We start from the raw sequence: 26,420 nt of genomic DNA on the forward strand, positions 1-26,420 counted from the left end.
TAGATGTGCTGTAGATTTCGGAGTTTGTGTTAAGTGATGATACTCCATTCAATTCACATTCACGAAGCTTTGCTTTTAGGACTTTCATTGTTTTTTTAGCACTTTGCAATCCATACAACACACTTTGTAACACATTAATTTCACGTCTGGTAGCGTAAGCGGCTAACATGGCGTTAAATCCGTTACAACTTCCCTGATCACATTCACATGAAAACACAGTTTTTGCATTAATGAATCTCACACACGCAGAATGTATCCATACTTGTGATTCTAAGCAAAGTCTGAAACCATTTTGCACATTTGAATTACAGATTACACACATGATTACTTTAGAATTACTGTTTTCTTGAGAGAAACTATCACACAATGCTGTTACTGACGCCATCTTACAATTAAAAAAGGCATTGAACTTACTTTTAGTGTCAAATAGCTGCAGATATCTTTTTCAATGTAGTAATGTGGCTGCAACCAGAGACAGCTTTATTGTCATCTGTCACAGAAAAATAGGATGCTCTAGGTCCTAAAGCAAAACAGATGATCTCAATCAGAGAAAAAATCTAATTGTCAGTCAAAATTATGCTGTTTGAGATTTTGATAAGCACCAAAGTTTAATTTTAATGGCAGAGGACAACAAATTGAATATGACAATAGATGAAATAAAATATAATGTACCACATCTGATATTACCTTGGTTGTAGCACCCAAGGAATTCATTAAAGAAATTCATTGAAATATTTTGATAGACACAAATATGTATTCAGCTGTAGAGATTTCTTTGGTCAAGAGGAAACTTATTTTATAAGATAATTTCTTTTATTTTGCCTACATTTTTTTCTATAGTGTGTACAACAAAGTGTTTTATGAGGTCTGTTCAAAAAATTCTGGAATTTTGTCCACAAAATTTTTCTGCGCTTACCTTTTACTCACTGTGCATGGTCTCCTTCAAAATACTATCCTCCACAATTGATACATCATGCCCAACTCCATTTCCACTGGATTGTGTGAACTGCTGTCTACTGATTTTCTTTTTATCTTGTCTATCTTTGCAAATCTTTGTCCTTTCAATGGCGTTTTCAGCTTTGGAAATCAAAAAAGTCCACAGGGGCAGGTCTGGAGGGTACAGAGGATGAGGGAGCACAGTGATTTCCTTTTTGTGCAATAATCATGCACCAAACAGGGATGAATGTGTGGCTGCATTAGCATGATGCAAGAGCCATGAATTGTCTCACCACATTTCAGGCCATTTCCTTCTAACATTTTCTTGCAGGTATCACAACACATCTTGATAGTACCATTAATTAACAGTTTGTTCCTGTGACACAAATTCATGATGAATTAGTCCTTCAAGGTCAAAGAAAACTTACAGCATGGCTTTGACATCTGACCTGAACTGACAAGTTGTTTGTGGTCTTGGAGAATCTTATCCAGTCCATTGTGAAGATTGAACCTTGATCTCAACACCATAACTGTAGACCCACATTTCATCATCAGTTATGATTCTCTTAAGGAACATCTCATTCTCATTTATGTGATCAAAAAGCTCTTCAAAGATTGTGAGGTGAATGTCTTTCTGGTCTTGACTTATGAGCTGTGAGATGAACTTCGTGGCAACATGATGCATTTCAAGATGCTGTGTCAAAATTTCATGACATGATCCAACTGAAATGATACATTCTTCTGCTGTCTACTGGACAGTCAGTCTTCAGTTGGCATGCACAATTTCATTGATGGTTCTGATATGAATGACGTCAGTAGACATTGAAGGGCATCCTGAATGAGGGCCATCTTTAACTTCCATCCATTTTTAAACTACATGAACAAACTAAAGACTAGAGGTGAGCCAGGAACTTGCTGGCAGATTAGAACTGCATGCTAGACTGAGATTCAAACTCAGGACCTTTGCCTTTCTTACAAGTACTCTGTCAACTGAACTACCAAACCACAATTTACAACCCATCCTCATAGCTTTACTTCCAATAGTAACTCATCTCCTACCATCCAAGCTTCACAGAAGCTCTTCTGCAAAACTTGTGGGTCTAGTACTCCTGGAAGTCACAGCCTGAGGGATGTTTGCAGAATGAAATTTTCAGTCTGAAGTGAAGTGTGCACTGTTAAAACTGTGGAAGAAATGGTTATTCGGAAGTATCTGTTATAGTGGTTATAGTTATTTTTTTTTTCTACCAACCACTTGTAACAGTTATTTATAACTGTCAGTCACATTTACTGTTGAACTCACCAGACAGGGATACAGTTAAATAATGAAATTGGTGAAATCTATCACTTTAGTTTATCAGTGTAATTAAAAATGTGAGTATAGTGAACTTTTTTAATTAACCTTATCTAATTAACTGTCCTCTATTTTAGTTGGTGTTTGATGGGTTATTGGTGTTTCATATTACATGTATACATTAGAAATATAGTTCTTGAAGCTGCAACAGAAAGTATACTAAAATTTTGCCATAGCACTATTAAAAATGAAATGTTCAAGATGTGCTTTTCCCAGTGTGAACTAATATGTAAGCTGAATAATGAAGGTAAAATTCAGAGCTTAATTTCTGGTGCTGTTCAATTACTGCAATATTTACATCTACATATATACTCTACAAATGACCATGATGTGCATGGTAGAGGGCATGTCCCATTATACCAGTTATTGGGGTTTCTGCTTTGCAGGAGTGCTTCAAACTGTGGCACTTTGCTGTGAATGCTTCGACAGTTAACCATTAGGATTTTAGTACTCCCACCTGAGGGAGGCATTTCTTTTGATCTTACACTGATAATACCTGGTTTCCTACAGCTATGATTATCTGACTTGGATGGAGAACCGTTTGTAACAGTGAGTACAGCTTCATCACTCATCACCGTAGGCTTCCTACATCATTTTGTGTGTCTCTGTAAAGTTTTTCTTGAGTTTTACGCACAATTTAATGCAGACACATTGCTCCTGTAACTCTGCCATCTTAAAATTCACAAACTGTGCAACACAATGTTCTACTCAATACAGTACTGAACAATAACTAACAGACATACAACAATGAAACATCTGACAGTTACACATTAAAGACAGGCATGTGCAAAGATGCCAACGGCCTTTTGCTCCAACACGCCAGTGTCACAAAGTTACAAATTCTCTGGAATTTTTTGAACAAATCCCTTATATAATCATGTTTTCTTTCTCAGCAAGTTGTACCAATGTAAAGCTCTCAGGTTATCACAGACTCATTCATCTGATAACCTGATAGCTGTATATTAGTTAAACTGTTTTCTTTTCCACTATAGCTCATCAGTTCACTTATTTTCTTTCAGGAAATACACTCTCATTTCTCTCAACATCACACCGTTTCTACATAACAGTGTATTAAAGTTCTTTGTGGATGATACAAACTGTAAGACGGCACCAAACAATGATGACTTTTGGTGGAGTGTGGAGATAAAAGTAAGTTGAATGACTGCATCCTTATGCTTATTCTGGTATAACAGCCTTAAAAATAATCCCAAAGACAATGTAACAATTCAGTAATAGATAGCAAGTAACTGTCCAATTTTTTATTACACTATTATTGTACAGCTCAGTGCAGAAAGAATAACCAGGCTGATTGATCCCAAAACAAAAATGGAACTAAAAAATGAAAAAACACCTCACAAGAAGTTTATCACCATAGACAAAAAAGACACATCCAGTACCAGAAATTATCAGGTTTATGTTTAACTGTTTAGGCAAAAAGTTACAATTTTTTCCTTGCACTAGCCCACCACTCTGTGCCCTTGTACTGATAATGGAATCATATCTACAGAAGATCAGTATGCCTTGATAACTCTGTGTGTTGGCAGTTGGCAAGTAGATACTTCTATGCAAGTTTTGTTCAAGAGAAATTAATGTAGAGTATCATAAATCTGCTGTCACAGGTGAATACTGGACAGTGAATTTGTTTTTGTTCAGAGAAAAGAAGGCATTAAACTAACTTCAGTGTATGGCTACTCCAAGAATCAGCAGTGGGCCCACTCCTGTTCTTACCCTACATAAATGATCTTCCAACGAGTTCAAAGGATAGTCCAAAGCCTGTCATGTTTGCAGGTGGCATAAGCATACTACCAGTGTGAAAACTGAAGCTTGGCAAACACAGTTCAGATAATAGCTGAAAAGCACTACAGATGGCTCACAACAAACATTTTAAGTCTTAATCTCACAAAGGCTCAGATTCTGCAACTTCTAACAAGTTAAAATGGCCTGTTACAATCAGAAACAGACATTAATGGCAGATACTAAATAAAACAAGCTGTGTAAGACCCCTAAAGGGTCCAGTTGGAAAACAGGTTAAAGAGGAGTCAACACTTAGACAAACAAGTTATGAAGTTCAGTTTAGCATGTTCTGCCCTTAGATACGACTCTCATCATGTTGACCAAAAGAGGAATGTTAGAAGCAAGCTGTAAGAATATTATGTAAAGTAGGTAACCATACATTTTCAGAGGCCTTTTTGGAGGTATTGAAATTCAGACATTCACTTTACAATACATTTACTCCTTAATGATTTTTCTTGTTGAGAACAAATATCAGCTTCAGATGAACTTTGATCTACATACTCACGATGAAAGATGTAAAAGTAATATCATGACTTTATCTCCTTGTCTAGGATGCAGAGTGACCAGTTATTCAAGTTCCCTGTTAGCATAAATCGAGAAATTGGGTATCCAAACCAGTCCAAAACAAAATTAAAAACCTACCTCATTAGCTGCTGTTTGTACAAACTATCTGAATATCTAAACCAGATGATTGAAAAGTTCTCTTAGGTACATGATGAATTGCAATGTTGGTTGGAAAGCTGCATGACAAGTATTAAGGTACTGTAAATAGGACACAGTATTATTTCAGATGCAGGTACAAATATTTTCTGTGAGTAAATATAAAACTAATAATGTAACTGCTCAGTATAAGTGAAGAGGTAGGAGCTGTTTTTCAAAGTAGTAGCTTTCTTTCTAATTTTCTTGATCAAATTTAGAAGTTTGAAGAGCGTTAAGCATTATAGTGATAGTTTATCGTTACTAGAATAAACACTCTTAAGTTTCTATGATTTGTGTGTATTTTGTTAATATATACCTTGACTCATTCTAAATCTCTAAAGGCACTCCTTCTTGTTGGTATGCATGTGACAGCATGCACTATGAGTATCTTTCAAAATGGTGTGCATAATAGCCCTAGAGCCAGGGACCTTTTGCATACCCACCAGATGGACTGTCTTACTGTAACTATATGCTGGCATACACTTTCACCAGCACACTGGTCAGCACTAGGACATATAGTATAGAGGCACTGAACAATGTCAAGAAAATACCAAGACACATTACCAGGCTATGCACCAATAACGCCCCTGGGCAGCATCAATGAAGGCCGCTTCGCTGACGGAGCTGTCTCACTCTCTCAGTCTCAGTACCTCAGTACATCACATTGGGATTCAGTTCACACTACACCTCAATATGTTGCACTGCACTCTTGTCTTCCTCAGTGATAGTCGTCACCTCGCACCTTAGCCAGCTGTGAGGAAACGTTAATCATAGTATATAGTTGTAATATGGACACAAACTAGATTCAAAAATTAGTACATGTTATTTGATTGCTGTTAACCACAGAACTTCAGATTGGACATCACTGAAGTTAAGTACTCTACTGGTTTCTCTAATAAAGTGTATTTTAACTATGTGTGCATCACATGTTGTGGTGAGAGGAAACCGGCCACCCACCTATCATACCACCCTTTCCTCATCCAGCCAGGATCCATAAAATGTTATAAGAAGGCACAGCCACGACAAACTATCCTACAGCCATTTTTTTTTTTCTCATAGTAGCAAGCGTCCTATCTCATAGTAGCACTTGCAACCTACATCCTCAATCAGAAGGCATTGTAACATGTATTTCATTTGCAGATACAGTAAAGTTCGGTACAGAGAAGTGTGCCTTCAAGATGACAGTTTTATATATTACAAATGCTGTTGACAAAAGACAAATTAATAAAAGCAATAAAAACATACTACTGACAATCAAGTATGCATTAACATTACTGGAGGAATCAAAGGACTTAATTGTATTTGCTGCTTCAATGAAATTTAACTCATTATTTTAAGAGATTACATTTTCATGGATGTCTTTAATTAAATTATTGTCTTCAGAAAAACTTGATGAGGAATGCTTTCCATGTGTTAGTATGTATGAATCATTGTAATAAACAGATAACATTCTCATTAATGGCAAATGTCCAGTTGCATGAAATGTAGTTGACAATGCAATAGGTATATCAAATAGTTCACTTGATAAATCACAATGTATGGCATTTAAGATTAATCCACTATTGTTCAATTTTAGTGTAAAGGGTAGCTCAGGTGTATCATAGTTTTTACATGTAAATGTGACATGAAGGGTGGAGTTAAATGAGAAAATTATACCTTCAGAACATCATTTAAGAAATGGATGATAAAGATGCGTTAAAATTCTAGGGCAATCATTTCTAGGGGGATGATTCATAAACAATTCTTTCTTGCAACTGTACACTCTAGTGTCTAAGAATACTGCTGATTCAGGGCAAATTAACTTATGACTACATTTACACATATCCAAATCATTTTCATTCAGGGACACAAAATATCTTCGATCCTTGCTGATCAAGAGATAATCATTCAGTACATACTTTACATGAATACCTGCCTGTCTTCATTTCAAAGGGTAAGTATAAATTCTAGTACCTCCCGCCACGGAAGTCGAACACACGCCAGAAGAAATGGACGTGGCCAGCCCATAGAGGGCTCCGCGTCCACAGCGGCTCTTCAGCGCAGCGGCTCTCGCGCAGCGAGGGCGCCACCGCTACACCACGTGCAGACCGCGGCTAATAGCCGCTCCCTCCGATTTCATATATAGGGACCCGCTCTGCCCTAGTCCAGTCAGTCTGGTACTCACTCTGGATTGTGTCTCTATCTCGGTGGTACAACGTTCTGGTCATTGCTTGTTGTTGACATTTGCCTGGTTCTGGTTCCGAGTGGATTTACTGTTGGTGTTGGGTGTTGTGGTTTCCACAAGCCTCCGTTGTTTATCTCTTCCTTGTTGTGTCGGTCATAGTCGGTCATTGTCGATAGTTGTCGGTTGTCGTTGGTCTGTCGTCCGACTCGTCCTTGTGTTTACCCGGTGGTGCGTGCTCCACCCCCCGGCGGCTTCCCCGGCTGGCGGCTCCGATCCACAGCCCAAGGTGTTCCCGCGGTTGGTTTTGGTTACTACATAAATCTTATACATTTCAAAATTATGCTTTGATCTAGCAATGGGAATAGAAACAATAACAGTTAATTCATCTTCAATCATTAAGGAGTGTGTGGTGGTTAACTTATAGTAAGCTTATAAATTGTAAGCATTAATAGGGTAAATCATAGTATATGTTGCATCTAGCTTTTGTTCAATTGATAGTAGGATCTGTAAAAAGTGTTCTGGATGTAGTAGTATGCTGCTAAACAATCATTTGAACTACTTTCTGAAGCTGTTCTTAAGTTAAGGGCATCATTTCTCGCATTTGATAAACTATCAGTAATCCTTAACAAAAGAGTGTTTAAATCTAAATGTGCAATCATAGCATTTAATTCTTGGAATAGTTCTTGGATGTTTGCATTCGTTTCATTATGAAGTACATGGAAAGGTGAGATAAATTGCTTTACAATCTGTTCAATGAAAACTGTGTGGTTGGTAATGGTTCTTTGCATATTCTTTAATATGATAATTTCATTAGAGAAGTTAGTTGAATCTGTACTGGTCTGTTGTTCAAGAGCCTATATTTTGCCTTTAACTTCCAGTAGAACTTGACTACTTAAAGTACCAAATACAGTACGAAGGATACTCCCTCCAAAATCAAACTAGGATCGTTTATGTCAATTAAAGTTTTGTGTGGCAAAAGCTTTAAAAAACAGTAAATCTCTTGTTCATAATTAGCAAATGTAGACTCTGCCTGCATTTTGGCTGTGATCCAGTTGTTATACCAAGATGTCCCCATTTCCAAAATTGTATCATTACCCTAAACAGAATGAATTAGGTCAATATGCTTCTTTACAGAATTGAACTGTTGCTGGATTTCACTCAGATTGTACTTGAGGACAAGTTTTGTATTACTTGTTCAACCAAAACAGCTGTACTCTGTGGTACTATTACAACCACATTAGTAGAATACGCTATCATAGCAAGCATTAGAATAAAAATGAACATGGTTAATTAGTTCTGAATACTAGAGTTAACAATGAACATAAAATAAAAGAGTTTCTTGTGGTAACCTGTGGAATAAAAGGTTTAGTTTCTCTTGTGCACTCATGCAATAGCTTCAATACTAAATTTTCACAACACATTCACATAAGCACATGGCTGAAATAAACACACGCATTGCACTCTCAGACACTACACACGTTTACGCAGATTGCAGGGGTGTCTGGAACAGGATCGCTTGGAACGTGGCAGTGCCTCGGCCTCAAAGTCTGGACTGCAACCTCGAGATTCTCTTGGGTTTGAGAACAGCAGGTCTGCCTCTTGGTCAGTCCTTATCGTCTTGCAATACTACAGGAAATCTTGCCAGAAATGGCTTTACACGATTGGCACGAATGACTATCGAACAAAAGGGCAGTTGGAGCTTAAGAGCAACTGGCAACAACACGTCTAACATTGGATATGGTCCTTTCCAAAACTTCTTAAGCTTTATGACTTGACTCTTCTTTAACACCACATTGCTCAGATACACAAGATCTACTCAATACTGTGGCACTGCTGCTTGGCAGTCATATTGTCTTGCTTGCTGAAGAAAGGATTGATGATTCTGCTGTTTCACTCTCCTCCATGCTTCCTTTAGCTTGCGTGCTAGATCCCTTATGTGTTCATTGCTGATTCCAGTAGTCGGTCGTGCAAAGTGCAAGGGTGAATGCATTCTTCTTCCATAAACAATCTCATATGCACTTAGACCAGCTGAGCTGTGCATTTTGACATTGTAACAACTTACCAAGTACAGTAAACAGACATCCAAATTGTGGTGTTTGCTGCTCACATAATGGCTAACAATTTTAATAAGTGTACTGTGGACTTGCTCGACTCTTCCATTTCCTTCAGGGTGTGCTGGTGTAGTCCTTAACTGAGTTATTTGCATGAATTTACAAGTCTGTTTAAGCAATTCACTTATAAAATTCGTTCCTTGATCACTAATTATACTTAACGGTGATCCAAACTTAAGAATCCCTTCTTTTACAAAAACTTTAGCTATAGTCTCAGTGCTCTGATCAGGTATTGGTATCATGAGAAGGTATCTAGAGAAATGATCTAACATTATCAATATGTATTTGTTTCCATCTTTAGTCTTAGGCAATGGTCCTACGACATCTAGTCCTACTCATTCAAATGGTTCACTTGTTTCTGGCAGTTCTTGCAATGGCACTCTACTTTTCCCTACATTATTTCATCTGTTACAGGGATCACATTGTGAAACAAACTCTAAAATGTCAGCTTTGCGGCTCAGCCACCAAAACATTTGAGCTATTTTAATGTTTGTTGCTTTTTTATCGCAATGTCCTGATAATAAAGAATTGTGTTGCTCTCTCATGATTTGCTCTTTCATGCTTTATGGAATAACTAGGCGGTTTCCTTTACTAGTGATTTTGTACAATAATCCATCTATTTTGACAAAACCTTGATCATTTTTCCATAATTTGCGTTGTGGATCTTCTTCCTGAACTGCCTTTAACTCTTCTTCTCGACTCATTGTAACACAAACATTGACTTTTTGACTCATTGCATCAGTATTCTCATGTTGTTTACCAGTTCAGTAAATAACCTTAAATTAGTACTCACTAAGTCTTAATGCCCATCTTGTTAATCTGGAACTTGGATCCTTTAAGCTCAATAACCATTTAAATGTGGCATGTTCTGTAATAACTGTAAATTCTCTTCCTGTTAAGAAACATCTGTCATGTGTTATACCAAAAACCAAAGCACAAAGCTCCTTCTCAGTAGTAGTATAATTACATTCTGCTTTGCCTAATTGTCTGGAAGCAAATGAGATTGGATGTTCATGATCATCAACTTCTTGAGACTAGATTGCACCTATGGCAAAATTGAATGCATCTGTTGAAAGAATGAAAGGTTTACTGAAATCCGGATAGGCTAACACTGGGGCTGTGGTTAGAGCAATTTTAAGTTCTTCCATTGCCTTTTTGCATTCTGTTGACCACTTAAATATGGCTCCTTTCTTCAGTAGCTTTGTCAATGGATGTGCTATATTCGCATAACCAGCTATAAATCGTCTGTAGAAATTTGACAATCCCAAGAATGATTGTAGTTCTCTCAAATTCTGTGGTTCAGAAAAATCCCTAACATCTTCAATTAATTTTGGATCAAGTGGAACACCTTCACTGGTTACAACATAACCAAGATAGTTAACTTTACTTTGTGCAAAATGACATTTATCAATTGATAAAGACAGGGTTGCGCTTTTTATACACTCAGAAACAGCTTGTAGTCTCTCAGCATGCTGCTTCATGTTTTCACCAAAAATTATTACATCATAAAGGTAAACAAGTGCTCGTGTTGGGGTGAGCCCTCGTAAAACTGAATCCGTCAGGTGTTGAAATGTAGCTGGAGCATTACGAAGTCCAAATGGCATACAAAGATACTTGTATACTACTGTAGCTATTAGAAATGAAGTTTTTGCTTGATCATCTGAATGCACTGTTAACTGGTGATAACCACTTGTTAAATCACATACTGAAAAAATTCAACATCTGCCCAAGTAATCCATGGTTTCCTCTAAATCCGGTAAGGGGTAAATGTCGGGTGTGTTCACAGCATTCAATGATTGGTAATCAACACAAAGACAGAACTGTGGTTCTCCAGAAATTGATTTCTTCTTTACAATTACAACAGGCGAACACCATGGTGGGTCTGAAGGATCTCTTGGTTTTATAATTCAAGCTTCTAATTGTTCTTTAATCATGTCTTCTACCAACTCTCTGACTAAATGGTATTCGGTAAGGTTTCCGTGTGACTGGGGCTGCATTCCCTGTATGTATATGGTGCTGAACTAAATGAGTGACAGGTAAATTTGCACGTTCTCGGAATAAATCTGCATACTCCAACAAAACAGGCACTAAAATCTTCTGCTCATCAACTGTCAAATGTCCTATCTTCTTCCAAATCTTGTGCTTCAGTTCATCTTTGCCTGAAGATGATGGAGACCCATTCCATCGAAACGTTGCTATGAGATGATGATGCTACTTGGCTGACAACCCGTGAAGACTTCATATATGAAATTCGCCAAGAAAACCTGCACTTACATTATTAACTTCGTCTCCTCATTGCAATTTTGCGTTACTGTTACAAAAATCTGTCTTTATAACTGCAGCATTTTTTACCTCATCTGGAATCTGTATTACATCACTTTTACTTACGTTCAACACTTCAGCAGCTTTTGTTCCTCTTGGCAAAACAACATCCTCATTGCTCATATTCGTTATTGTAAGCAGGACTTTTGCGACATTCTGTCTCACCATTGTATCCAATAACTTACTTTTCTCGGATCGCTCAATTAATAACAAAGTTCTGTCCTTGCATCAGGGTGACTTAACTTCAATGTAGATTGTCTTTCCTGCTCCCTTGGGAATTTGCTGAGGCTGCTCAATTTGAACATCGACTCAGATGGTTTGAACTGATGCATTGTTTGGGCAGTCCATTCCCATGACGTCTGTATTGCTGCTCCTTTGAGTATGATCTGAAGAACGATTTCCTAGGTTGTACTTACTACGGCCTAGTCTGATCTTTCTTTCTGCGACAAATACCTCTGCCTTGTTAGCGGACAAGAAATCAAATCCAAATACACCATCATAACGCGTTTCATTATTTGAAACTACTTGCATCCTTGCTGTGTATTTATCTTTATTTTTATTTTCACCTTCATCTTGGCCTTGGCCAAGAATTAATTCTACGTCAACTTCATAGTTATGTAGCTTTCCTTCATTTAACCCTCGCACTTTTAATAGTGGCGGTTTCAATTTATCCCGTTTATCTATGCAACACCACATTAATGAGACTTTCTTCCTGCTGATGTTCATACTTATTCTAGATGTGTTTTTGTGATGTGATTATGATGTAAAAACAAAAATTGTGTAACTGTGAGAGGAACCATGTGATTTCCTCCCCACTGGGAATGTGCCGGAGGGCAAATATGGAGCCCTCCTGGCTTTTGCCTCATGGGCAAAGGAAATAATTCTGGGATAACCTTGACTAGGAGTGGTTTTGTGCATATTTTATGTAACTAAAACATTAACTATGAGGTCTCTGTCCTGTAGGTTACTTATATAAGAGTTTTCATGCCTATTCTTTTACTGGCAAACAATTCAAGTGCTCTGATGTTGAAGTTTGGGATTTCACTGATTTCCTTCTTGTCAATGGAACAAACAGCCATTGTGTTCAGCTTCTCTTGAGCCATACCATTTCTGGAGAAGGTTTTAATTTATTTTTAAATGCTGAAACTGTTCTCTGCTTCCGCTGTTGAAACAAGTGTAGTTGGTTTGATCTGTGAAGTTTTGTGCACTTGAATGAAGAGTTCTTCAAGGGAATGTTCCACAAGGAAAGTGAACAGATCATAAATCATAAACAGATGTAATATCTTTAGAATAAATTTCATTCAGTTTTGTCTATGATCAAAAAATTGGCAGCTCCTTAGACTACTGGTGTGAGTCAGTGATGACAGTCTTCAGATATGCAGCATAAGGGGGGGGGAACCACTAATGGACTGTCTGTATCTTGAAATAATGAAATAGGCCATTAGGCCATAGTGAAAAGTACTGCTAACATACACATGGAAAACATGCTTAAATGCAAGCATTTATTCAGCTTGGCTTTCATTGATGGAGTTGTTGGAAATCATCCTGCAGGATATCATGCCACAATCTGTCCAGTGGGTGTGTTTGATGGTCAAAACCTCAAGGTGGGGGAAGACCCTGCCCAGAATGCTCTAAGTGTTCTCAGTTGTGGGGAGATCTGGTGACCTGCTGGCCAGGGTGGGGTTTGGCAAGCATGAAGACAAGCAATAGAAACTATTTCCATGTGTAGACAGTCATTATCTTGCTGAAATGTAAGCCCTGGATGGCTTGCCATAAAGGGCAACAAAACAGGTCATAGAATACTGTCTGCATATTTCTGTGCTGTAATGGTACTGTGGATGACAACCAAAGGGGTCCTGCCATGAAAAGAACTGGCCCCCAACCATAACTCCTGGTTTTCGGGGCGTATGATGGGCAACAGTCAGGTTCGTGTCCCATCACCATCCATGACATCTCCAGACATGTCTTCTCCTGGAATCTCATTTACAGGAGCAGAATTGTCTGCATGATGAGTCCTGCTTCAAACTGAGCCCCAATGATCAGAAACGACATGTCTGGAGAAACTCCAGACAGTGGTGGGATACCAAAGTGACTGTCACACTCCATACAGCATGAGAATCAGGAGTCATGGTCTGGGGTGCCATTTCTTTTCATAGCAGGAGCCCTTTGGTTGTCATCTGCAGCACCCTTACACCACAGTAGTATGTCAGTGATATTTTATGCCTCATTTTATTGGTCTTCATCTCAAGCCATCATGGACTTACATTTCAGCAGAGAAATATCTGGCTGCATATGGTGAGAATTTCTGCTGCATGCCTTTGTGTTTACCAAACCCTACCTTGGCCAACAAGTTTGCCAGATCTCTTCCAAATTGAGAATGTTTGTAACATTACAGTCAGGGCCCTCGAACCTGCTTGGGGTTTTGACAATCTAACATGGCAATTGGACAGAATTTGGTGTGATATCCCTCAGGAGGTAGCCCATCACCCTCTCAATCAATGCCAAGTTGAATAACAACTTGCATTAGGGCCAGAGGTGGACCAATGTATTATTGACTTCCTCAATTTTTGAAGTTCTTTCTCTCGAATGAATCATCCAGTTTTTTCTGAAATTATAATTATTTGTTTGTCTGTGCATGAACATCACATTTACTGTGTGTGGATGTGTGTGCACATGTGCCTGTACCTGTGTGTGTGTGTGTGTGTGTGTGTGTGTGTGTTTTGTGGGTGGGTGTGCATGTGTGTGTGTGTGTGTGTGTGTGTGTGTGTGTGTGTGTGTGTGTGTGTTATAAGCACATGTTTTCTACTTGTATGTTAGTAATACTTTTCATTATCGCCTTTTTTGTTGTTTTAAGATGCTGACAGTCCACTGGCTGTATTTGTTTTTCCCACGTTTTGCTGCACATCTGAAGATGGTCATCGCTAGTTGAAACTAGTAGTCTAAGGAGGATTTAGGAATCATAGATAGCAAAAAAAATTATTCTAAAGGCATTATATCTATTTCTGATATGTTCACTATCCTTGTTGAACATTCCCTTGGAGAATCAATCACTGAAATGCACAAACGTTTACAAGTTGCACTAACTACACTTGTTTCCACAACAGAATCAGAGTGAAGTTTCAGCACTTTAAAAAGAATTAAAACCTTCCTTAGGAATAGCATGGGTCAAGAAAGGCTGAACTCAATGGCTGTTTGTTCCATTAACAAAGAGGATATCTTTGAAATTCCAATCAGCGTTCTACTCGTGGACATGTCACAGTTTGTGAAGGGTAATGCCTTGTATCACTGAGATAAATCATTGACAGTTCATTTTTTCAATTTATCGTGGCAAATAAATCAACAGTAAGTTAATGATAACATATTGACTAAAGTGGATGGGAAATTTCTCTGAATGAACAATGGGTAACAATATCAAAGCTACTAAATACATGAGAGTTTTGGAATCTTCCTTTTGTTTGTTGAATGCAGTGTCACACACTTCTTTAGCAGCTGCCATCAGATTAAGTCCAGCACTATAACTGGAACATTTTTTTGGAGAAGAAAATCATGCATCTTCACAAACCTGATACCTTGCAATATTCCTTTTATTTCTGGAACAGCTGACCCAAAATTATGTTATGTGTTGGATACAGTAACAGCATTTGCACTCTGAATATAAACTGTGTTGCACAAAATAGCATGTTTCATAATTTTGCAGAAAAAGTTTAGAAGGAACAAAAAGTCTTGGATTGTGATGTAAATTCCTCAAAGCAAATGATTCTCTCATCATAATATTATCTCAAATATTCTCCTCATCAGTTCAATCGAAACATTTCAATAAGCATAATTTCTTTTCGTGAACACCTTTACAATGTGAGACCAGAAACTTCATCTTGTTGAAGAAACTGAAGAAATTCTCTTATTGCAGAGTGCCTGTAACAACAAATTACTTTGCTTAGGTGATAAAGAGAAAAACATTTTAAATCCAGGAATATTTGTGAAGAACAACCTAACAGACTTTATGTTTTCACTACAAGCATTCTGAATAGCCAACTTCGTTTTGTGATTGTAACAGTGAACTTTGGCATGTGGGAAAGTACTCTGCATCAGAGTCGGTACACCACCACAACTACTGCTCATTTCTGGAACATCATCAAATGCCTGAGCAATGAGTCAACATTGAGAGGTTTCAGACTTCTTCTTAGAACCTCTCTAAGCCGTCATGTTAGCCTATCATTAACATTTTCAGAGGAAAGGAATCTTTCAACACATTTCTTTTTCTTACTACCGTATTTACTCGAATCTAAGCCCCACTCGAATCTAAGCTGCACCTGAAAAATGAGACTCGAAATCAAGGAAAAAAAATTTCCCAAATCTAAGCCGCACCTAAAATTTGAGACTTGAAATTCAACGGGAGAGAAAAGTTTTTGGCCGCACCTCCAAATCGAAACAAAGTTGGTCCATTGAAATATGAGACACAATTTAGGTCGAATGAATGACGATACAGCTACAGTAGTTTGGTTCGAGTCGTAAGCTTAGCAGTTAAGCTTTACCAGGTAGCCATTGCTATGCGTCAGGTGCTCCATCCGTATTTATACGAGTACCCTTCCTTTTTCGCGTACTTCATTTGGTTTGAATTGATTGTTTATTTTTCTTTGATCTGATAAGTGCCATTCTCTTTGTTATAGGTGTTTACGTCACACTAAGCTGCAAATGCATTACTGTACTGTGTCATGCATTGTTTGTCGCATTCCGATAATGAGTGTTTACGACCTGTCGCCGCTCTCGGCATGCCTTGCTTTTGTGGACACTACTGCCGCTTACAGTTTAAAAAAAAAAAAGAGAGAGAGAGGAATTGTCCCATTAGTGAAACAATGGCAAGAGACCGCTATTTGCTGTTACCTACACTCCTGCTTTCTTTGATAATGATCAACAAGAACCAAATAATAGACAGCGTATGATAGAAGATGTTCTGAACGAGAGTTTAGCGAAAAATTTTCTCCGTTTGAAAATCTTTGCAGACGCCTCTTTAGTACATTACATTCTGCACTGAAATTAGTCATCTTAGATTTAAAAATCTAGTCAATTGCCGTGCTTCATTTCTGACTGTATCACTATTAGGCATAAGAATAATACAAATGTAAACATGGGATGATATCTATATTTTTCCGCATTTGCTGTTATCTCACTCTAGTTTTGTAGTTTATTAGGCAGACAGGATTTAAATGAGTTAGCAGCAAACACGAAAGAAAACATGGCAAAATGTTTATATTCGTATTATTCTTATGGTGAAGAGAATACAGCATGCAATTCACAATTCCTATAAGGAACCGTCTCTTCTCACAGGTAGGAAAAAATTCAGAATGTAGAGTTGGCCATATTGACAAACATCCCAGTCTTGCCAGTCGGATTTTCGTAGTACATTGAAATGCTGCTACATTCGAAGATGCACAATACGGAATTTGTATTTACTTCGTTGGATAATGTATGAAAATGCAGTGGCCGAAACTCGAGGTGGAGAAAAAAGCTCTTCTTCCACCTTTTTTTTTTTAATTTATTTACTGACGCAGAGGGTTAGGGGCCAGTATTTATCTTTGTGCCTGCAAAGCATGCCTGTGTAGTGCTACATATATTCGATGGCAGAAGTTAGTTGTGGCGGCACCTACCAACATTTTGGATTACAAAAACTGGAAAAAAAGTGCGGCTTAGATTCGAGTAAATACAGTATATCACAGTTCATAATAACAAATTGACTTTTGCACATAGTATCTGTTGTTTTGCCTTCTAAGAAATTACAACAGTTTGCTTAATCCTGTTTTTCATTGTGAGCCCTTTGTGCTTACTCATGATTTCCACAAAATATTAAACACTTACTATTCTGTTTAATATGTGTCTGTTCTTCATAACTAATTATGTTTCTGAACTGAAATTTTATTTGCCAATTCAATCTGAGCAGCAATGTTAATGGTGCCAAACATTTTGCATTTACAAGCATTTTCTAAATGTATTCCACTTTCCTCATGTTTTTTTAATGTATTCACTTAAATGCTTTAGTTCATCACAGCTGGCAATTGTCCATAATTCTTCACATCCAATTGAGATATAATAGAAACAAAATAACTTTTGTTTCTCTTCCCTCACTGTTAACCACTGCTTTTTGCAGGACCTTGCAGAAAGTTCTGCCGTTCTTTGCATCAAGTTGAGATAGCATGAAATCTTTTGGTTGGTATTTTCCAAATCTTTTGATTTCTATCTGATCTATATTTAATAAATTAAAGAGTGTTATTTAGCAAAAAATCTACTTTATTCACTCTGAAATCACCATAAGAACACTAGAATTTCAACCACACACCTCCAGAATATAGATTACAAAATACTGCTGAAAAGTGGCCTCATTTTCTGTTTCTGTCATTTTTCATTTATGAATGGCAATAGGGTTGGGGGGGGTGAGGAGGGGGGGGGGGGGGGGGGAGTGAGGCAGGGAAGACTGCAGTAAGGCACATGATAGCAACTACAGGTGCATGCTACAGACCAAAGCTGGCTGGCCCCAACATTGTGTAGACTTATGAACTGGGTAAGGGCAGGAGAATGGGAGCACTACAGACAGAGCAGAGTTTGCTGGGGTGAGGGGTAAGGGAGAAGTGTGTGAGCTGATCCATGCATGGTCCCACCCAAGGTGGTTGGGAGCTGTGTCTTAGCGAGGGGTAAGGTGGAAGAAGGGAAGCAGCTTGGTCATGTCACTGTGCCTGCAGTTTTATGTGCTGGAGGTGTGGAGAGTATGAGGCACCTGATGCTGGCCCTGGACATTTAGTGGCGAAAGAAAAATGGGTTTGTCACTGTGGAAAAATGCACCAAGAAGAGGGGTGAGGGAAATGTAGCAGCTGCTCATAGGGGTGGAAATTGGGCCTGATTACCTCTGGTCTCTGTCACTCATACTACTCCAAAATCACGTCATTTTCAAACTATTTCATAAAAAACTGGAAAAAATACAAAGAATAAAATTGTATCGCAAAATTTCTGGTGGGGCTGGGCCCTTGTGGCCCATAAGAACAATCTGCCCCTGACAACCACAATACTAGAAATGACAATAATTTTCATATTACTATGCATCCTTATTTAGGACTCAAAACAGAGTTTTATATTCTGGTTCCACAGGATATAAAAGGTCGCTGGAAGACACCAGGCAGGAAGTTTAAAGTTATACTCAAAAACAAAATAAATTAATACTGCGTCAGCCACTAATTCAACAGCTTAGGTGAATATTTGGATTTGGGGTGTAAATACTGCTTAACTCTAATATTCATATTAAACAGATCTTAACTTTGCCACTATAAAGACAGCTGATAAAGGTCTGCGTAAAGCAAATACTTTTTTTGAAGCATGAGAGTAAAACAGCTGTGTAGTATAAGAGGAGAAGCAGTGGCTTTTTTAATGTAGCTGTTTTTCTCATAATACATATATATAAAGTAGCCTAGAAGTATTTACCATAATTATCAGTGAAAGCAGATCTTATTTTATTTGTCCCTTCAACAGTTGCCTACTCATTATCTCATTAAAACACCATATTCTGTAGATCTTCTCAGTATTTATCTCCCCTGACCAAAAATCTGGATGGTTTTCCTCTATAATGTCCTCTAACACCTTCTATGTTGTTGTTATTTGAAGAAACAATAAATTCTAGTATCTAGGGGTTGTATATATTTTGTTCATGTACATACATCAAAAAAAGTTTTGTATCACCTCAGTTCTGAGAGTTCTGGAACCTGTACAGAAAACATAAACATCATTTCCACCCTTTTTATTGCTCATCAAAACCACACATTGCATGTTATACCACCATGGTCCAGATTGCTGTACACACCAGTACCTCTAATACCCAGTAGCACATTCTCTTGCACTAATGCATGCCTGTATTCATCATCCACAAGTTCATCAAGGCACTGTTTGTCCAGATTGCCCTGCTCCTCAACGGTGATTCACCATGGATCCCTCAGAGTGATTGATGGGTCACATCATCTTTAAACAGCCATTTTTAATCTATCCCAGGCATGTTCGATAGGGTTCATGTCTGGAGAACATGCTGGCCACTCTAGTCAAGTGATGTCATTATCCTGAAGGAAGTCATTCACAAGATATGCACGATGGGGGCACGAATTATCATCCATGAAGACGAATGCCTTGCTAATATGTTGCTGATATGGTTGCACTATTGATTGGAGGACGGCATCCACGTATCGTACAGCCATTAGAACGACCACCAGAGGCATACGCCAGCCCCACATAATGCCACCCTAAAACAGCAGGGAACCTCCACCTTGCTGCAGTCGTTGGAGTGTGTCTAAGGCATTCAGCCTGACCGGGTTGCCTCCAAACACGTCTCTGACGATTGTCTGGTTGAAGGCATGTGCAACACTCATCAGTGACGAGGAGGTGATGCCAATCCTGAGCAGTCCATTTGGCATGTTGTTGGGCCCATCTGTACTGTGCTGCATGGCTTCATGGTTTGCAAAGATGGACCTTGCCATGGACATCGGGAGTGGAGTTGCACATCATGCAGCCTATTGTGCATAGTTAGAGTCATAACACAACATCCTGTGGCTGCATGGAAAGCATTGTTCAACATGGTGGTGTTACTGTCAGGGTTCCTCCAAGCCGCAATCCATAGGTAGTGGCCATCCACTGCAGTAGTAGCCCTTGGGCGGCCTGAGCGAGGCATGCTGTCGACGGTTCCAGTCTCTCTGTATCTCCTCCATGTCCGAATAACATCGCTTTGGTTCACTCCGAGATGCCTGGACACTTCATTTGTTGAGAGCCCTTCCTGGCACAAAGTAACAATGCGGACACAATGAAACTGCGGTTTGACTAGGGCTACCAGATGCAGTTTTTTAAAAAGGAGGACAAACAGCTTCAAAAAGGAGGACAAAGAAATAAAAAAGAGGACACATCAAACAGATCAACTGCAGATGAGGATACCACCTGTCAGCTTTGGACAAGTCACATGACTAACGGGAATTACCAAACTAGTAGTTAATTGTTACTGATGGTCAGGTGGTAATTCCCAGATCAATATTTTTTAATTTTAAATTAAAAACATTGATTGTGGTGACAGTGTGGCATCAATTGTTTTTATACTTACACGTAGTTTTAAGATTTAACAAAGACGGCTGTCTAAATGCCACTCCTGATTGGCTACTTTCATATGACTTGTCCAAAGCTGACGGGTGGTATCCTCATCTGCAGTATTCCCCGTCAAACATACATTCAATTTTAATAAATGAGTTTATTATTTATAGACATAACACACACACATTCCTAAACAATTATTGATACTTTAAGAAAAGAGCAATAGAACGGGACGAATTGTAAATTTAACTGTATTACGCTCAACTTTGCGAAAATGCTGGACACTGTAAAAATCCGCCCGGACCCCGGACAAAGAGCTAAAAAGGAGGACATGTCTGGATTAATCCGGATGTCTGGTCACCCTAGGTTTGACTGTCTAGGCATGGTTGAACTACAGACAACATGAACCATGTACCTCCTTCCTGCTGGAATGACTGGAACTGATGAGCTGTCGGACCCCTCCGTCTGATAGAAGCTGTTCATGCATGGTTGTTTACATCTTTGGGCAGGTTTAGTGGCATCTCTGAACAGTCAAAGGGACTGTGTCTGTGATACAATATCCACAGTCAACGTCTATCCTCAGGAGTTCTGGGAACTGGGTTGATGCAGAACTTTTTTTGGTGTGTGTATATGTCTGTTGCCACCTGATAAAATACAATATTCCTTTGACTGACATTTTATTTTATATTATTTCTCACGAATACATACATTGTCACAATCCTGATAGTAAGATAATTAATAGAAGGTATGCATAACTCTTTTTATTTTATTTATTTTTAATTTTTGTGCAATCCCAGTTCACCTGTATATATTTGTGAGCAACTCATTTAGTGCCTTTTACCATAACTTTGCACTCATCTTTGAATTGCAGACAGAGATACAAAATCTCTAAGTAAATTACTTTTCCTTCCTAACCCATTGTTCTGATAGTGACCCTTAATACATTTATAAGTAAAAGCAACTTCTTTCTGCAACATTAGCGAGAAACAGAGTTTGCCCTGTTGGAATGATAAGACTCACACCTTAGGCACTAATTCTTCAAAGGTAACTGACAGATGACTTCTCACTCACATGTGCTGGTCATTTTCTTACTTTCACACTTACTTATAGAGCCTTATATACACTTACAATAATACCTATATGAAGCGACCCTGCCTGGCACAAATCTTGGTCATCTGAGACAGTCCTAAGCTGAGACTTATTTTGACACAGAACTGTTCCAAATGAATAGAATGTGAAACTTTATTCTTACAATTTGTGTTCATTTTGTATAAGAGATGAACCAAAGAAAGGTGAAAAAAATGGTAAACATGGCTCCAAAATTCATATGTTTGTAATTATGAGTACTTGTTCATCTATGCTACTGAAGCTCTTTACTTTCCATACCTTGAGAGGTGGTAGCATGCGCCAAAACAAGGAAAAATGAGCTTTAAAGTGCTTATCTTAAGAGCTACGAGCACATGCTCATACTTGCCACTGAGTAACACAGCTGTGCCACTGAACACGTGCTCATAGCTCTTAAGATACACATTTTAGAGCCAATATTTACTAGGCAATTTTTTTGTCTTGGTCCATGCTACCATCTCTGAAAGTTTGTCAGAGTTATGGTTCACACTGTATAATAACAACCTCAGATTGTTTTCCTGGTGGTGCTGTTATTATGAGATCAATATTCCCAAATGCAATGTCATCTGAATATACTATATGAACAATAACTTTAAAATATAGTTAACTGTGAAGCATGTAATCTACCCCTCCCTCACATCACTTCTTGATTGACTGTCATTGTCTTTACGGTTAACATTTTAAATAAGCTTCGAGAGGAGTAAGATTTACAATAAACTTTTTCCATATCTTCTTTTCTTGTTCTTGGCTCCGGTTCTTCACATCTAGGGGCTGATTCTTAAAGCTGAGATTTTTGACATTATAGATTCTCATGGTTCCAATTGGTGTAATAAATTTGAACTCTTTTTTTGTTTTACTCAAAATTGTATTCTCTCACATTTTTCTATATCACACTGTCTTTATAATTTCTACATCAACAAAGCCGAAAATTACATTGTTCTTCTCAAAAATAAAAACACATCTGATCACATCAGAGGCATGCCCACTACTGCTTCACTCAGCAGTACTAACAATAGTCCAAAGGGTTCACAAATTTTCTTGACAAATGAATTTCTATTAACTTATGTTATCATTTTATAAATGAATATGGAAAATAACATAATAAATAGTGCCAAATTGCGTAAATAACAATAGAAATTTTAAGTATGCCAAATATTCTGTAATTTCAAATATTTCTAGAAGAAACAAATTTCAATTGTACATTCAGAGCTAGCACATATTGATCATAATAAAGAAAATAAAGTAACTTCTTTTTACAGATTTTAGCTTGAATTATAACACATCATGTATGAAATCACATGAAATTCTTTTTTAAAAAACAGCTGAGATATTGTTAACCTATTCAAAATTTAAAAAATTGCTTTTGGTATCGATTACTTCTGTTGAAGAAAGGTAATGGTAGAGAAGGGTGTCTCTTTACAATATCCACCTCATAAAATTTGGAAACAATGTGTTTGCAATAAACTGTGACTTACTATAAAGTTTGCCAAATGGTGACAAAATGATGCAAAAAGATGGAATGCAGATGTATAAAGGTATCTGATGCATAACATTACAGAAAACATAAGAAGGATATCTACCATACATAGTCATAAATTATATGTATATCAGGACATGGTATTCAGATTTTCAGAACTGTGGAACGTACAAGACTGGAATAGAAGGGAGAACCAATAGAGGTACTCAAGGTACCCTCCGCCACACACCGTCAGGTGGCTTGCGGAGTACGGATGTAGATTTAGATGTAGATTCTGTCACAAGACAACTGATACAAAGTCAAAACTACAACATTACAACACTAGACTATAGAAATAAATTGAGAGACAAGGTAAATCACTAGAATTACAAATTGCAAGTTTACATCCATAAAGTCACACCTTCAAAATCTTCAAAAGAGAAGAGAAAAAAATTCGGAGCCTAAGTATACGATGAATTAGCAGACTTGAAAAACTCACGACAGGTACAGACCAGGAGAATATACTCAATTATGAGAAGGAATATAACACAAAATCAATCAGCCACATAAACCAGAGTACACAAGAATATGTTGACTCATGAAGTGACAAAATAATGAAAAAAATATTAGGGCCTAAGCTTACGATGTGGGGACCAACCCATGAATCCAAACCACACCAGGTACATGCCAGCACAAATGTTTTGACACAACAAAATGAAAAAGTTTATAATCATACCACTGAGTTCAATCATATGTAATGAGTAATTATAGGGATCATCTAGCATCAATCAATAGTTGCACACTCTCCCTGAGTACACACACACAGTCGTGGTGACCAGGTGTACCCAAAACAGAGTTACGCATTAGTTTGCCCAACGAGATAAAATATTGCAGTACTCAGGATAAATGCAGGTAAACAGAGTCATAAATAGATTTGAATGATGGCATAATTGAGTAGCTTGAGGACCAAAATCAGTGTATGAAATCAGACATGTGTACATCTTGTTATACTGTCTGTACTAGTAGATGTCTTCCACACTATTTTCTAATTGTTTATACAAACTAAACTCTGTACATACAGGTCTACAAGTTTCATTTACAACTGAAAAAATACATACTGATTTAAAGTTACAAAATGTATTGGGAAGTTAATACCCCTACTTGAAAAAAACATACATTTATGTGGCTTAACATTGTCCATGCTGGTCTTGCCTAACAATTAACAAATCTCAGTCACAACACTGATGTAGTTGACAGGAGCTTGAGTACATTACCCAGCACCTACGATCTCTTGTAAGTTGACTGGTCCAGCAGGGCGCAGCCATAAAGCAGTGTGGGAGTGGATCTACTCACATCTCTGTTCCCTCAGTAGATTTCTCATCACACAGTCCAATGTTTAGGCTACTTCCTGCCTAGCATTCACATCAAATCCCGAAACATTGTTTTGTGTACTAAATATACTGGTTAATACCTTCCTTATATCACACGACATATGCTCTCCCTAATTATTTTCCAAAGTATTTATGTCAGATAGGATTAAAAAGTGTTCACATATGGAGCTTTAATAAAAAGACCTAAATGCAATAAAAAATGAAATAATAACATGACACACACACAGATATACTAAGATACTATTCCCGATTATTACATTACAGGATATGAGGACTCAATACTAGATACTTAATGGCATTGTCCCATATCTAAATTATACAAGGATCTACTCATTTAGTATCATGCTGTATATGTATCCACTTCAAAAGCTCAAATCTACTACAAAACATAATTATACAGTTGTATGAATTTGCAACATAGTATAGCACAGATTTAAACTCAGTCAATAGATAAGACAAAACTTTAGAAATCACAAGATCTTACATACTACATTCCTGACAAACAAAACACATTTATATAGTCCTATAAATCTATGAACATAGTGTATATTTTCTTCCAGACTAGGGATCATTATGCATCCATGTTCAAAGGTCTTGTCCTCTGTAATACAAGTTAACAGTACTGGGCATTTTATAAACTTCCTTTCCTTACGAGTAGCTCCTCTTATCTTTATACGTATGATGGCCATTTCCACAAAATTCTTACTATACCTAATCTTGTCTCTAAATTGTTTGGATATATCACAAATTAGGCTACCCATATCAATCAAACAGCTCCCTTCCCACTGATCAATCTTAATCTTAATGTAAGGACACCCAAAATCTAAATCATCTTCTCTGTTGTCAGACACTTCATGCAAAAGATCACTTTCAATTTCATCAAATGCTACATCCACACTGTTTTTACAGGGTTTTATCAACTTTACTGGTATCATAGCGTTGCTTTGGTTACCCATGCTGTCAGGTAAAGATTGAACACAATGAGCAGATTCCATGGCACATCTAACATCACTTGCTACAGAAGGAACACAAAACACATTGCTGTAAAAATCCTGTTCAGATCTTCTTTCACTTCATTCCACCAATTTGAATACAAAATTTTGACTAACCACAACTAACTTATTCCAGAATGCACATTTACCTATGTTACCATCAATCTGGTCCCAAACAAAATTCAAAAAGTTTTCACCTTTATTCTCTAGGGTCACAGGCAACTCATCTTTACTGTTTCGATCATTACTCCACAAGACTTTAATAAAAAACTGTTTTGAGTGGACTTGTATTCCTCACTCTCACTTACAATATCACATACATCACTTATCTTAACTGTATTGTCAACATCATTCACAAATAACTCTGAAACTTCATTATCCTTAAACTTCACAAATACCTGATACTCATCATCATCATTATCATTATATTCTTCCAAAACTACTTCATCAATGATATCACTAACAACAAAAGTCTCACCTCCATCAAAGTCACTTACCTCACCTACTTTTATTTTCAATAAGCCACCAGTCTCAGACTTACCAACCTCAGTTATTTCACAGCTCTCATTCGCATCTACATCAAAGGTATCACCTAGTTCAGATCCAATACAGTCATCACCTGATTTACATACACCAATAACACTGTTTTATGACCACGAGAGGAAATCATTAGTACATACTATATCAAAATTTTCACTTCTCTCACATTCTGGTTTGTGATCAGCACCTACATCACCATAATTAAACATAGTATCCCAAAACTTTTGATCAAAACATAAATGAGAAATATGATACTCCGTCTGTTCAGTTTCAGATATAAGGGCCATATCATGAACACTGTGAGTGTAACTTGTGGTTTCTATGCTTGTTGTGTTTCCTCACCCCAAAAATGTGGACCTTCATTGATGCGAACTGCCATTTTCCAAGTAGTTATTTCTATGATAGTTTCTTCTACTAAAACGCCCATGGTTATCTCC

General features: G+C 37.6%; 1 protein-coding gene across 1 annotated transcript in view; it reads left to right on the forward strand.

Moving 5' to 3' along the window:
* Positions 1–26,420, forward strand: part of LOC126416333 (uncharacterized) — a 391,314-nt gene that overhangs the window by 249,234 nt on the left and 115,660 nt on the right. Inside the window, exon 7 of the mRNA XM_050084000.1 lies at positions 3,307–3,436. Coding sequence (XP_049939957.1) covers positions 3,307–3,436 — 130 coding nt within the window. The remainder of the gene's footprint in view (positions 1–3,306; positions 3,437–26,420) is intronic.

Source organism: Schistocerca serialis, chromosome 8, assembly GCF_023864345.2.
Source record: "Schistocerca serialis cubense isolate TAMUIC-IGC-003099 chromosome 8, iqSchSeri2.2, whole genome shotgun sequence".
NCBI lineage: Eukaryota > Metazoa > Arthropoda > Insecta > Orthoptera > Acrididae > Schistocerca > Schistocerca serialis.